Below are 13270 nucleotides of genomic sequence, written 5' to 3' on the forward strand. Positions count from 1 at the left end.
TGATGCTTAGTGCAGTTTATTAACAGATCTCTATTGGTCCCTTAAATAATGTTTGACAGCAACAAGTTGTGGTGAGGCTTTAGGACTGCAATAGATGGGGAGGATGGAAGCAGTTTTAAATGGCAGTTTTGAATTAAAACTTTTTTTTCTTTTCAGTCTTTGAACACAACTGTTGTACAAATGAAAAATTTAACAGACAAGACAAAGTGAGTTAGTACAAGCAGGCTAAGAATGCATTCATTTCTTCAAAGATATAGTCTGACTCCAAATAATTGCACATTTATATCATGAACCTAAACTATGCAGATGTGCATATTTCAAGAGCTCTTTATAGATGAGACCTGCACAAAGGAAAAGCTAAATAGGCTACTGTGCCCATTTTGAGTTAGACGTCACTGCACAGAGGAAGCTCGGATTTACTCAAAATGTTTAAAATAGATGTTTCTCAGGGGAATTAAAGCTATTGTTGAATTGAAATCCTTAAATAATCGAGCTGCACATTCCTTGATCAAATAGTTTTCAATGGTGTCTGAAAAGGGCAGAGAGACCTACGCAGCAGCAACCATAGTTAAAATAATTTAGGGGAGTGTGCAAGTTGGAGCGTTGGCTTTCAAGGCAAAACTCAAAATCTAGTCATGTCATGACACTGACTGAACAAGTTAACGTAGTGAACGGTCACTGGCCTCTTATCTATTCTCAAAATGTTTTTCCTCAACAAAAACTGCCACTCTTGTGTCATGATAAACTAACCGTAAACCCACAGCGACTGGTAGCAACCAAGCAGCCAGCAGACCCAGAAAACACTTGACTGCAAAAAGGGAGGAAATCAACACATCCGGACGTAAAAACGTTATGGCCGGGGAGGTAGTATGACCATTCCCCTTTGTTACCATGGCAAATACAAGCCATTGTAAAAGCCAGGCAAAATCCAGAGAGCCACAGAGGATTCTCTATGTGGACGTGGCACTCTTGTGGAGGCTTCACAGAGTCCCTGTGCTGCTCCACTAACAAGACCACCGCCTACCACCGTTAATAACATCTTGTCCCAAAAATTCACAACCGTGCAGCTTCTCATTAAATATCAAAAACTATAGAGTGCTCCACTTGAATCATCAACTCAGACAGGAGTCCACCACAAACACTACTAGCAACAAGGTTGAGAGGAAAATAAAAAACAAAAAACCTTGAGTACTACAGTAGCGGCTACAAAGGTGGCCCCGCCTCCAAGAAGCCTAAAACAAGGTGGAAACAAAAAACCTATAGCAAAGAATGTTTTTTTTTACCCTTCTATCATCCATTCCTGTCTGCTGCTGCTGGGCTTACACCATGCATCAACTCATGTATGCACACCGTGCATATGTCAGATGTCACACTGCCTACTGTGGAGAACCATACACAAAATGAGCTAGAACAACACAAAGATGCTGACTCAAAAGCTTGTCCAAATACGCACACCCTGCCTTAGGGCGCGGACCTTCATTTCCAAGCGGATAAACAAATTCCCACAGACTTAATCAGGAACAATGGCCATTAACTTCTTGATGATCTCAAAGAAGTGACCTGTTATGAGGCCTATGAGGCAAAAGCAGCAAACAAAGGACTTTAGCATCTCTGGCACTACCTACAACATTCTAAAAAGACTATCAATTGAAATCCGTTGTCTTAAGATACTGGAGATTTTTTTTGTATGTATGTGAACAACATCCTCTGTCATTTGGTCTGGCTTAGACCTGAGAATAAGTTTGTTTTAACATCCTAAAACACAAGCGTGCTATTCATCTTGAGCATCTCTCCAAATGGTTTGTGTCCTGTCTTGCAGTGGCATCTAACTCGTATCTGGATTTCTGTGTGCACTCGTAACCATAAGTGGGTTTTACATTTGTACATTGCAGAAAATCTGCAAAAGGTAAAAATATCAAAGCTCTATGAGAACCGCTGAATGAAACATTGATTGTGAAAGAAAAGATTAAAAAGATTGTGACAAAGAGAGAAAAGCAGAATATGATAAAGCAATGACAGAAGTAGCAAACCAAAATGCCCTTCAAGAGTGGCTATTCTGCACTGTGATTAATATCGGTAATCAACTCTTCTACTCAGAGTTACACTATGGCTCAACTAGTATGGCTTGCTGCGCATGTTTGTGTTGCTTCAGAGACCTGATTTAAATGAAAAGTTGGCAGCTAGCTTGATTCTACTGCGGGGGCCTCTTCTGCTGGGACTGTCCATGGACAAAAGGGTCTGTGCGTCCATGGGTGGAGTGGGCTCGTCATCTTTGGCAACAGCTACCGCATTCAATTCTTCGCTCTCTGAAAAACATTAGCACAGAGTGAGAAGGCACCTGATGAAAGTAGCAATAAAAAATGTGATGAGCTAATAATTACAATGTGTTTTTGTCCTCTGACAACTAGTGTACTATAAGGCAGCACTTCCCAACCTTTATGGCCCATATGCACGGCAACATATTAAGCATGCCTGCCTGTGCACTTTTCAAATCCAGGCACTAGCGTACTCAAAGCTAAGTTTTTTGTCAGTGAGCCGGTAGCTGCACAGTTACAGAAAGTTGAGCGACAAACTGAATTAGTTCCAATGCCTAATGCCATCGCAACGATGTGGGAACATTTTGGATTCAAGCCAGATGAAGAGCGGCCTTTCCCGTGAACACCAATGAGCTGGGATGTCAAATTTGCATGAAGTCGTAACAAAGACAACAACTTAAAACCTCAAAGTGACAAAATCCATTTTAAACAAACATCCCACCCAATTTCTTTAGCTGGGATTCTGGGAACAAAAAACATTGTGGGACATTTCGTGTTTCCCGTCACCTTGCAATTATGGAACCGTTTGACCAACAATGCAAATACAAATGTGAAAGAGTATATTGTGCAGGTATGCTCACATTATATTCAGTATAGCATTACTCACTATTGTAAGAAATGTAGCCATTGAACATTGACAAATCAGCATTTAAAGGCTGCAGGCTTTTGAGAAAAGTAGTACAAATCTTGAATCAAAACAGGTTGCTTTTTCCTTAACCAACTGGAAACTTGACTGGCAGTATACTGCCTGTTAAGGCATTAATATGTGTAATCTGTTAATCTGTGCCAAATGTTTGTTTGCTCACGTGCAATTTTTGTGGACCGCCGTTTTTTGTTTTTTTTTAACAGTGCCATGAAAAACTATTGGTCCCCTTCTCCAATTCTTATATTTTTCCAGTTTCCTCACTTTAATGTTTAAGATAAACAAATGTAAATTTCAAACAAATATAACCAAAGTGAACTCAAAAAGCTGTTTTTAAAATTTTATTTTGGTGACAAATGACTTGCTGTCCAAAACCGAAGATGCACTTTTGGGCCATATAATCACAAATTATAAAGGTAGTACATCATTCACGATAACTGAGATCCTAGAAGACAGGGAGTATACTTTGAGGAGTTTGATGCTGTCATTGTTATCGCTATGTGTTGGACTGGTGACCGAGAGCGTAAGTGGTGCACGCATGGAGTCCATTGAGCAAAGGCACATACTTGACATTAGAAAAATATCACAGCAGATCAAACAAAAATGTCACAAAAAGTTAATACTGAAAAATGTATCTTGTCATCTCAATGTACTCACAAATATGGTGTGAAATCTGTTCCTGTTTAATAGAATACAAAGCTATTATTGTGTTGTATGAATGGCAACAGGACATCTAGTGGATAAGTATTTCATTGTTCCGTCTATCATTTTATGTCACTGGCACAGATGAACAAAGATATGTTTGTAGTGAATTATTTTTCCACCATTTAGGTGAAATTGGATAATTTCCTGTGGCATAATAAATAAACTCTCTCTCAGGGCACATAAGTGGTTTGGAATCACTGACGTGATTGCAATTGTTCACATGCATGCTGACCTGATGTGTGGGGCACTGGCGGCACTTTCTCCTCAAAATGAATCAGATCTGCCTGCTGCATTAGGACAGGGTCAGGATGGAGCTGAGGTGACGGGAGGCAAGATGGTACCGGGCCACAGAGAAGGTCGACTGGGGACGTCAGACACAGCAGCTCAGACTCTGGTGCCATAGTGGCACCTGGAAGGTAAGGAAGGTGTGGGCTTTATTGCTTATTGAAGGTAAACAAGAAGGAATATGTTTAGTCAAATGCCTTTTGGAGAGTGGAATACAATATTACAGACATGGCAACAGGGTACGCTAACAGTGGCGTGTTTCTATAATCATTTCTGGCCGAGTATTTTAAAATGTTAAATACAGTGGTGTGAAAAAGTGTTTTTCCCCTTCCTGATTTCTTTTTTTTTTGCATGTTTGTGACACTTGAATGTTTCCCACCAACAAAGAAATTTAAATATTAGTCAAAGAAAACACAAAGCACAAAATGGAGTTTTTGACTGTTTTCTATTGTTAAGGGAGATTGATGTCCCCCCCGGTAAAACTTAACTGCGGTTTATCATACCAGAGTTCGATTTCTTTAGCCACACCCAGGCCTGATACTGCCACACCTGTTCTAAAGCAAGTAAATAGGATCTGCCTGACAAAGTCAAGTAGACCAAAAGATCCTCAAAAATGAGAAAGTAATTGAGATCTATCAGTGTGGAAAAGGTTACAAACCCATTTCTAAAGCTTTGGGACTCCAGCGAACCGCAGTGTGAGCCATTATACAGAAATGGCGAAAACAGAACAGTGGAGAACCTTCCCAGGAGTGGCTGGCCGACCAAAATTACCCCAAGAGCGCAGCGATGACTCATCCAAGAGGTTACAAAAGACCCAACAACAACATCCAAAGAACTGCAGGCCTCACAAAAGTTGGAGTTTTTGGAAGGTGTGTGTCCCATTACATTTGGCATAAAAGTAACAGCATTTCAGAAAAAGAACATAATACCAACATTAAAATATGGTGGCGGGGTAGTGTGATGGGCTGGGGCTGTTTTTCTAATTCAGGACCTGGACGACTGTGATAAATGGAACCATGAATTCTGCTGTCTACCAAAAAAATTGTGAAGGAGAATGTGAGGCCATCTGTTCATAACCTCAATCCTATTGAGATGCTGTGGCATGACCTTAAAAAGGTGGTTCATGCTCAAAAACCCTCCAATCTGGCTGAATTAGAACAATTCTGAAAAGATGAGTTGGATAAATTTCCTCTACAGCGCTGTAAAAGACTAATTTGCAAGTTATGGCAAAGGCTTGATTGCAGTTGTTGCTGTTAAAGGTGGCCCAACCAGTTGTTGGGTTTAGGCCTAATCAATTTTTCAAAAAGGGCCATGTAGGTTTTTTTTTTCCCCTCCCTTAATAAACACCATTTAAAAACTGCATTTTGTGTTTACTTCTGTTGTCTTTGACTAATATTTAAATTTGCTTGATGATGGGAAACATTTAAGTGTGACAAACATGCAAAAGAATAAATCATGAAGGGGGCAAACATTTCTTCACACCATTGTATGCTTGACTAAGAAGAGGTGAGTAGTGGTTTAAGTGATCAATATGGTATCGACCCAGCTTAGTTGGAACACTAGCTGACCAGCTACCATTTCCAATACCTGCTTTTGCTATTAACACCTGTCAATAAGAAGTAGAAGATGGCAAAACAAGGCTCAGCAGACATTTTCTTTCTTGAGCAAAGGTATAAAGAGCACTCTTTTACTTGGACTCTGGGCTTCAGAATGTGTTGGGCTGTCTCTGGGGGTCTCCATGTTACCTCCTGACTGAGGGCTGCTGGGGACTGAAGTGCTCCCCCTCTCTGCACAACACCAACACACAAGCCTGTTATCATTTATAGCACACGGAGATCACATTACCACAATGAATGGATGCACTGAAGCTTTTGCCTTTCATATCGTTCTTCAAAACGATAATCCTCTTGTGACTGTGCCCTTTGATCCAGACCACCTGATGACGCCACAAACAACAAAAAATAGATCAGAAAAAAATGGTGCAATTTATAATAAACTAAGAATATAAAACAGAAAAAAATATCCCAAAGTGGTGCACATATAGCAACATAATTTAATTGGTACCTGTGGAATGGCACTAAGCAGCTCATCTGTGCTGGTGTATCCATAGGCGCGCGACTCCAGGCTACAGCCAGTAAACTTCTTATAAGCTCCTTGGAACTCAGACAGGAAGATCTGGTTGTAATGGTAGGTGTGGAGCAGTGCACGTACATTACGGGCAAACTGGTAAAGCCTCGTCAGCCTCACCCACTCGTCACCTGGACTGCTTGTGATGCTGCCGGCTTGAATATCTCTGTCACCCCCTTCACAGTAAAGCTGTGAAAGAGGACAATTAAACGCTGCCTGGCTTAGAGGAATGGATGTGATGTCATCTAATAAAAGGCTTCTTTCACCTCCACAAGATAGGGCAGACTCTTGAGGAGCTCGTTGAGGGAGAGGAATCCATATTCACAAGGTTTGAGCAGGGTTTTGTGGACAGTCTGGTAATGCTGGCTCAGCACATCCACCCTGAGACCCTTGTCAACATGCTTCTCTTGAGACATAAGCAGTGCCAGAAGTTGTGATGTCAGCAAACGCAGAGACTTCCTGTTGATGAGCTGAACTTCATGTCCTTCTGTACCAGCCACCACCTTGAAAAGGAGAGAAAGTGGCTTAATATGTAGATATGAAGGAATAGCTTTAATTGACAAGTGTTTCCCAAACATTATTGCGCCAAGTTCTCAAGGCAGATACAGAGCCGTGAAAAAGTATTGGCCCCCTTCTCAAATTCTTACATTTTTGCATAGCTTCCCCACTTTAAGATAATCAAACAAATGTAAATACCAGACAAACATAACCAAAGTGCTGTTTGTTTCTCTTATAGGTGGTATCATTTATTAAGGAAAAAAAAATGTCAGTTACCTTGCCCTGTGTGAAATAGTAATTACCCACCTTGTTAAATGATGAATTGTGGCTAATCACAATTTTTGGGTAATTTGTACTGATCACACCCAAGCCTGATTTAACTCCAGAACTGCTCAATCAAGAAATCAAACAGAATCTGTCCCGACAAAATCAAGTCGGACAAAAGACCTAAAAAAGCTGCAACAAAATGACAGGAGCCGAAGAAATTCCAGAATAGTCGAGAAATAAAGTCATTAATATCTCTCATCTGGAAAGGTAACTTTGAATAGTTTGTTTTCCTCAATAAATAAAATAACTATTTAAAAACACCATTTCAAGTTCACTTGGGTTATATTTGTCAGATTTACATCTGTTTGATGATCTTAAAGTTGGTAAAGTATGCAAAAATAAGAATTTCAGTAGGGGGCAAATACTTTTTTATGGCAGTGTATTTTACATAGAAAATATTAACAGTGCAACACCAAACAAAAATGGCACAAAGTGTATTTACTGAAAAAATTATGTTTAAATTTACTCACAAATTTACTTAGTGATATCTGGGCCTTTTAATTAAACCCAAAGCTGATATACTTGCAGAAAGCCATGACTTCTGTTCTATCACATTCTGTTGTATGACTGGCAACAGGTGGATACGCAGGTTCTTGAGATGTTGTCCTCCTGAGTTCCTTCGTGACCTCCTGGATGAGTCATCGCTGTGCTCTATGGGTAATCTTTTTAGTCCAGCCATTCCTGACAAAGTTTACCACTGTTCCATGTATTCTCGATTTGTGTATAATGACTCACTCTGGTTCAGTGGAGTCCTACAGCTTTAGAAATTTGTTTGTTACCCTTTCCAGACTGATAGATGTCAATTACTTTTTTTCATCCGTTCTTGAATTTTTTTGGAACGTGGCATTCTGTTGCAGCTTTTTGAGATGTTTTGACAGACTTCATTTTGTCAAACAGGTTGTATTTGAGTGATGTATTGATTAAACAGGCATGGAGGTAATCAAGCTTGAATGTGGTCAGTGAAAATGAACTCTGCTTTCCAAAAATTGGATCAGACACAGTTAATTCATGATTTAACAAAGGGGGCAATTACCTTTGCACACAGAGCCAGGTAGATTGAAATATTTTTTTTCTTAATAAAGAAAATAATTTAAAAACTGCATTCTATGTTTATGTCTTGGGTTATCTTTGTCTGATATATTTACATTTGTTTTACATGTAAACAAAGTGGGGAAACGCAAAAATGCAAAAGAGGAATTTGAGAAAGGGACAAATAATTGTCCATGGCACTGTAGATAAAGATACCTTTATTTGAGGTAAATCACTTTTGGACCAATTAAGTGAAATTGGATAATTTCCAACAGCACGCATAATGATCTCTCACGGCAGACTAAAGTACCGGGGCACATTGTATTTTTGAGTTGTACTTGACAGGAAAGCCCATGAAATTAACAACTCTTTACCTTAACAACATGGCAGAGCTTGCTTAGCAACGCAGGCAGGGAACTGGTGTCGTAGTCCTGCAGTCGTAGACCATAACCAAAAGTCTTGCTGTACTCTGTGAGCAGCTGGTTCACAGGAAGGCTGGAGGTTTTTTGAGCTCGAAGAAGCTTGACCAATTGAGCTGCCAGAGCCTTGATGCGCTCCACCTCTGTTAGGGTTAGCACCTTCTCCTCCCCACACTCTAACACCTGGCAAGGCCGTGGGGTGGGTTATAGTAGAAAAGTTGACGAAGTGCACATAATCACATAGTTACTAGTGTCAATCAGTAGTCTACTCACCATTAGTACTTCAGGGATGGCCTCAAAGAGCTCCATGAGCTTGGTGAAGCCGTAGTAGCTGAGTTTACACTGACGTCCGAAGTGGTGGTGGTAGGTTGGGATGAACTTGCTAAAAGGCATTCGGCAGTGAGGTTGGTGACGGAGGAGGTCGACCACCTCCTTTCCAAACTGCTTAGTGCGCTCCATTTCATCCCCAGTACGTTCTGTGGTTAAACAGGCAATTTAGTTGCTAATCTACTCAGGGTTTTCTGACAGGTCATCATCTGCTTACTACCGAGTGATCATCAATTTATTCTGATGGCTGCAGCGCTGGGGGTTCCAAAAATGTATTGCCACCCACCTGAGAGCTTCCCACAATAAATACATTCCTTGAAGTCTCGGCGCCCTTTGCACAATGGTCATTGCACCGGACTATTGCTATATTAGTTATTCAAACTCTAAGTGCTAGAGGACTCTGCATCTTTTTGCACAATTGTCCAAAAAATATAAAGAAAAATTATACCGGCATTACCAGATAACTAGCAACCCTTTATTGCTCAGTGACTGCTTTGGTCAATGTCTTTATGTCTCAAAAGTGTTCTCTGTCAATTGACTGTCCGTTATCGTACTAGAGCGGCTCCAACTACCAGAGACAAATTCCTTGTGTGTTTTTTGGACATCCTTGGCAAATAAAGATGATTCTGATGTATTTCCCCCCCCCTACTGGTTAGCTGAAGGATCGAGGGAAATGGCGTTTTTGCAAAACTATAGTGCCAAGTGAACAGATGTCTGAGGCTAATCATACAATGAACTAAGAATCAATACAAATTGTTCCTTTAACAATTTGTCACGGTGTACGTGCAGTCTTACTTAGGTGAGCTCAGAGTGCAGCACTGGTCTAACCTGCAAATTCACACCAGTGAGTAAGAAACTGCGTGTTAAAAAAATAGGCTGTGAAGGTAGCAGTACCTCTCTTGGGAACAGAGATGACCGTGTCAGTGTCGTGATGTGTGGTGGTAATGGTGGTATCAGGGATCTCGGACAGCAAGTCAATGAGGTTGCATGTGCCATAGTCTGCTACATTCCAGTCTCTGGAAAAGCACCTGATGAATGAGGCATAGAATACATTAAAATCCTGAAGTGCTCTGCAGCCCTAAACACAAAATTATGAACAATTGATATGCTAGTATGTTGACAGACCAGTGGTATGCTTGCATGAAGTCCTTGATAGAAACCTGCTTGCTGGCTTGAAATTTGAGCAGTTTTAACAAGTCTTGAGTGAAACGCTTCACTTGGGCTCGATGAGTAAGGGTCAGCAGTCGTTTTGAACCCATGCCCAAGATCTGTAAAGTAAAACTCATTTATATACTTGAGCTACCTCGAATGATCAACAACAAGGATAAAAATGTAAATTATTAATGACAAAATAGTCACAGAGAAATAAATCATTTGCTGTAAAATGAGCATAATCTTTGGAGCTGATCTCCCAGTTTAGAAAGATGAGGAAGGTGAAGGTACAGAACTGACACATCTACTTACACTAGACTATATACCGATCTGATCAGCCTGATCGGTATCGGCCGATAATTAGCATAAAATGCTAATTATCGGCCGATACCGATTATTTTTTATTTTATTTTTCGGCTTTAAGGTCATAAATCGCCGATCCGATCAATGGCTCGCCAAAAGACATTTACGCCACGTCGCCATCGTGTATAGTATATTTGAATCCAAAATCTAGTTTATTTTTAGCCACCATTCAACCTGACAGAACTGGAGAGGATCTGCAAGGAGGAACGGCAGAGGGTCCCCAAATCCAGGTGTGAAAAACTTGTTGCATCATTCCCAAAAAGACTCATGGCTGTATTAGCTCAAAAGGGTGCTTCTACTAAATACTGAGCAAAGCGTCTGAATACTTATGGCTGTGTGATATTTCAGTTTCTCTTTTTGAATAAATCTGCAAAAATTTAAACAATTAAATGTTTTTCTGTTAATATGGGGTGCTGTGTATACATTAATGAGGAAAAAAAAAATTATTTTAGCAAATGGCTGCAATATAACAAAGTGAAAAATTTAAAGGGGGCCTTAATACTTTCTGTACCCACTGTATTTGTTCTGTCTGTCACTCTGCCATAAATAGAAGAACAAAGATACATTAGTTCTTGTAAATGAATCATTATTTTGAGCAGTTAAGTAAAATTTGATCATTTCCCACAGCACACCTGAAGATGTTGGCCGCACCTTAACAACAGCTTTTTAAAGTCTGTAGAAGCCAGATGTAAGCCATTGTTGCACCAAATTAGGTCCGTTTTTAAAATAGTACCCTCGGTACTTGGACACAGTCGTGCTCATAAACCATTTTGGTCCTTATTGCCTGTAATTAGGATCAGAGGATCTGATCCACAGCACTGAGGTTTTAGAATGATCCTATAGGTTTCACAGTTGTTTGAGAAATGTCAAAACCAGCGCTTTACTTACAGTTAGATGAAAACAATGAATGACTTTACCAAACTGCATAATAATCAGATAACACGCATCAATTCGTCAAAAATGTTCAAGTACTCATGTACAGTACCTGCAGGACATGTGGCACTGCTTCCAGCAGCTCCATCAGCTTTGAGTAGCCATAATCAGAGACGCGGCACTGCTTAGCAAAATGATGATGGTAAGAGGGTATAAATTTGCTGATAGGCATGATGCAAGATGGTTGACTCTTTAAGAGGTCAATAACCTCTCTGCTGAACTGAATGAGTTGAGGGTTGCCAACTGGACTCTTGCATCGGTGGAGCCACGGCTCTGAAGGCAAACGAGGGTAATAATCACAAGAGGGGATAGTCACTTTTTTCCCAAATAATTAGGAGCATGGAAAATATTATTATTATTATTTTTTTAAATTGTTTTATTTAATGAAGGTTCTCACCAAAGTTGGGTGCAGGTGGTTTGTTGTGAATCCACTTGATGACTTTGAAACCGTTATGAGCTGTGACGATAGTTATACTGGGAACACACGTGATGAGGTGCTCCAAAGGAACACCACACTCCAGAGTCTCATTGCCCAGCTGCAGCGGACTAAACTTGGCTTCATAGCAGTCTGGAAAACTACAAGATAAAAAAAAATAAAAATAAAAAACAGTAATGTACTGAATTTAAACTGCGCGAGAAACATGGATTAACCAACCTAAATATTTTACATGAAATAGAAAGGATCAGCATATGTTGTCACCTGAGGAGAGGAAGGGTTCCTTTGTGTGATTGAAGCAGTGCGTGAACCTCAGAAGCCAAAGTGCTTAGAGACATGACCACAAAGGGAATTGTGTACGAGTCTGGGTCAAAGTCTGCCTCACTATGAAATAGAATGGAAAAGCACCATAATAAATCATCAGACATATCTCAAGCTAAGGATTGTCATAACATGGTTTATTTTAATTACGAGTAGATATACGAATCTAGGGGGAGAAAAACTTTATTGTATGATTATAGATCATACTATTGACAAGGCACAGATTCTATTGTAAATAAGATACAGAACACCCAAACCTTTCAATTACCATGCCATAAAAAAGTATTGGCCCCCTTCTCAAATTCTTATATTTTTGCATTGTTACCCCACTTTAATGTTTAAGAACATCAAACAAATGCAAATAGACAAATACACCCCAAGTGAACTTAAAATGCTGTTTTTAAATGATTTCATTTATTTACGAAAACAAACTATTCAAAGTTACCTGGCCCTGTGTGAAAACGTAATTACCTTCTTTGTTAAATCATGAATTCATTGTGGTTAATCACAACTTTTGGTTAATTTTCACTGATCACACCTAAGCACGATTAACTCCAGACCTGCTCAATCAAGAAATCACTTAAACAGAACCTGTCTGACAAAATCAAGTCAGACAAAAGATTAAAAAAAAAAGCTGAAATCAAATGACACGATCCAAACAAATTTGAGAACGGTCAAAAAATAAAGTTCCGTATTTTCACAGCCATAAGGCGCACCGCATTAAAAGGCGCAGTCTCAGGTACGGGCCTATTTCTGTATTTAACACATACATAAGGCGCACCGTATTATTGGGCGCAGGCATGGTAAAACATACGCTAGCATGCATTCTAGCGTATGTTTTTAAAAAGCAAAACTGAGTTCGGTTGTACTTTATTGAAGAATTTAACAATGTAAAGAAGAGACTGGGCAAAAATGGTGTGGTTTCCAAGGTGAAAACCACTGCTGACCAAAAAGAACATAAAGGGTAGTCTTACTTTTGCAAAAAAACATCAGAATGATTCCCAAGAATTTTGGGGGAATATTATATGGACTGACAAGACGAAAGTTGAGCTTTTTGGAAGGTGTGTGTCTTGTTACATCTGGCATAAATGTAGCACACCATTTTAGAAAAAGAATATCCTACCAACAGTCAAACATGGTGGTGGTAGTGGGATGGTCTTGCGGTACTTTGCTGCTTCTGGACCTGGACACCTTGCTGTGATGGATGGAACCATGAATTATGCTCTTTAACAGAAAATCCTGAAGGAGAATGTTCAGCCATCAGTTTGTGACCTCAAGCTGAAGCGCAGATGGGTTCTGTAGCAGGATAACGATCCAAAACACACCACTAAGTCGGCTTCCGAATGGCTTTAAAAAAAACTAAATGAAGGTTTTGGAGTGGCCGAGTCAA

General features: G+C 39.9%; 1 protein-coding gene across 13 annotated transcripts in view; it reads right to left on the bottom strand.

Annotated features, from left to right (window-relative positions):
• LOC133476387 (meiosis regulator and mRNA stability factor 1) overlaps positions 1–13270 on the bottom strand; it is a 26032-nt gene continuing 12762 nt past the window's right edge. For 10 of the 13 annotated variants that reach the window (XM_061769697.1, XM_061769696.1, XM_061769704.1 and 7 more), the window contains 13 exons: positions 11824–11943; positions 11521–11699; positions 11176–11396; positions 9801–9943; positions 9570–9703; positions 8622–8824; positions 8304–8531; positions 6342–6578; positions 6013–6264; positions 5824–5884; positions 5640–5735; positions 3896–4072; positions 1–2306 (listed from right to left, as the gene is read on the bottom strand). In XM_061769697.1, coding sequence (XP_061625681.1) covers positions 2149–2306; positions 3896–4072; positions 5640–5735; positions 5824–5884; positions 6013–6264; positions 6342–6578; positions 8304–8531; positions 8622–8824; positions 9570–9703; positions 9801–9943; positions 11176–11396; positions 11521–11699; positions 11824–11943 — 2209 coding nt within the window. In that variant the 3' untranslated portion in view covers positions 1–2148. Of the gene's footprint in view, positions 2307–3895; positions 4104–5639; positions 5736–5823; positions 5885–6012; positions 6265–6341; positions 6579–8303; positions 8532–8621; positions 8825–9569; positions 9704–9800; positions 9944–11175; positions 11397–11520; positions 11700–11823; positions 11944–13270 lie in introns of those variants that run through there. The other 3 variants (XM_061769699.1, XM_061769698.1, XM_061769700.1) reach the window with 3 other exon arrangements.

The sequence above is a fragment of the Phyllopteryx taeniolatus genome, chromosome 4 (genome assembly GCF_024500385.1).
Source record: "Phyllopteryx taeniolatus isolate TA_2022b chromosome 4, UOR_Ptae_1.2, whole genome shotgun sequence".
Taxonomy (NCBI): Eukaryota; Metazoa; Chordata; class Actinopteri; order Syngnathiformes; family Syngnathidae; genus Phyllopteryx; species Phyllopteryx taeniolatus.